Source organism: Geospiza fortis, unplaced genomic scaffold (genome assembly GCF_000277835.1).
Source record: "Geospiza fortis unplaced genomic scaffold, GeoFor_1.0 scaffold658, whole genome shotgun sequence".
NCBI classification, from domain to species: domain Eukaryota; kingdom Metazoa; phylum Chordata; class Aves; order Passeriformes; family Thraupidae; genus Geospiza; species Geospiza fortis.
The window spans coordinates 13,506-14,598 of record NW_005054674.1 but is presented as its reverse complement, the minus strand read 5'-3'; the positions used below and the strand labels follow the sequence as shown (position 1 = coordinate 14,598).

The window sequence follows — 1,093 nt, the reverse complement described above, 5'->3', positions numbered from 1 at the left end:
CCGTGGCCGGCGGTGCCGCCCGGCCGGTGATGAAGTGCCGTAGGTATCTCCGGGGCGGTGGTTGGAGCCCCCCAGGCTCGGTACCGGCCGATGCCGGTCTCTCCCGCTCTTTGTCCTCGCCGTTTCGGGGCACATGACCGTTAATCTGCGGAGGCGGCTGCCAACGCCCAGCGCCCGCTTCTTGGGCACACCCAGAACCCCTAAACCCTCTCAGCTCTGTCCATTCGGGCACCCAGAGCACGCTGAGCAGCCCCCGAACTCTCATCAGCTCCGGATCCCACTCGGGCCCCACAGCGCCCCACAGCTCTGCTCCTTCTGCCTCCAGCACCCCCAACCCCATGGCACAACCTGTGCTTGCTCTGGAGGCTGGGAGATCCGATACCTCCCTCTTTCCCACCAAAAAGCATCCGGGGCATCGTCCTCCCCTCATCCAGCTGGGCGCTGCCTTGTCCTCGCCCAGATCCTGCCCGGAAGGTCGCTGCCAAGGACACCCGCAGTCCTGGGAACACGGGTGGCCCTTGGGACACCCCCCGGGAGCAGGAGGGAGCTGGTGTCTGGTGGGGTATGGCTGGAGCAGCTTTGGCTGGAGGCAGAGCTGCTGGGAGCTGGCGTGCTGCAGATTTGGGAAGCTGGCACACGGGTCTGATCCCCTCAGTGGTGCCACAGGGCTCAGCCTTAGTTGGAGCTGGAGCTTAACTGGGACATGCCTGGAATTCCAGGCTGGGGACAAGGCGAGGGCTGTGTGCACCCTGGGGGGTTCCTGGGTCATGGGGCTCCGATCCCCGTGCTGGAGGCTCCGGAAGGAAGGGCTGTGCTGTGCTGGGCTGTCCCACGCCACCGTGACGCCTCCTGCTCTCCATGTCCCCAGATAAAATCTGCGACCAGATCAGCGATGCTGTCCTGGACGCCCACCTCAAGCAGGACCCCGATGCCAAGGTGGCCTGTGGTGAGTAAGGGCACCAGGGAACAGCCGGTGGGTGACGTGGAAGTGACAACACGCTGACGTCACCCTTGTCCCCGCAGAGACGGTCGCCAAAACCGGGATGATCCTGCTGGCGGGGGAGATCACCCCCCGGGCCAACCTGGCCTACCA

The 1,093-nt window shown here is 65.4% G+C and overlaps 1 protein-coding gene across 1 annotated transcript in view; it reads left to right on the top strand.

Annotated features, from left to right (window-relative positions):
* Positions 1-858: 858 nt before the first annotated feature.
* The window catches only part of LOC102038535 (S-adenosylmethionine synthase-like), a gene marked incomplete at its 3' end in the record, with an annotated part of 1,464 nt that continues 1,229 nt past the window's right edge, over positions 859-1,093 (top strand). Inside the window, 2 exon segments of the mRNA XM_014311160.1 lie at positions 859-946; positions 1,024-1,093. The exon segment at positions 1,024-1,093 is cut by the window's right edge and continues 10 nt beyond it. Of these exon segments, the coding sequence (XP_014166635.1) occupies positions 859-946; positions 1,024-1,093 (158 nt within the window).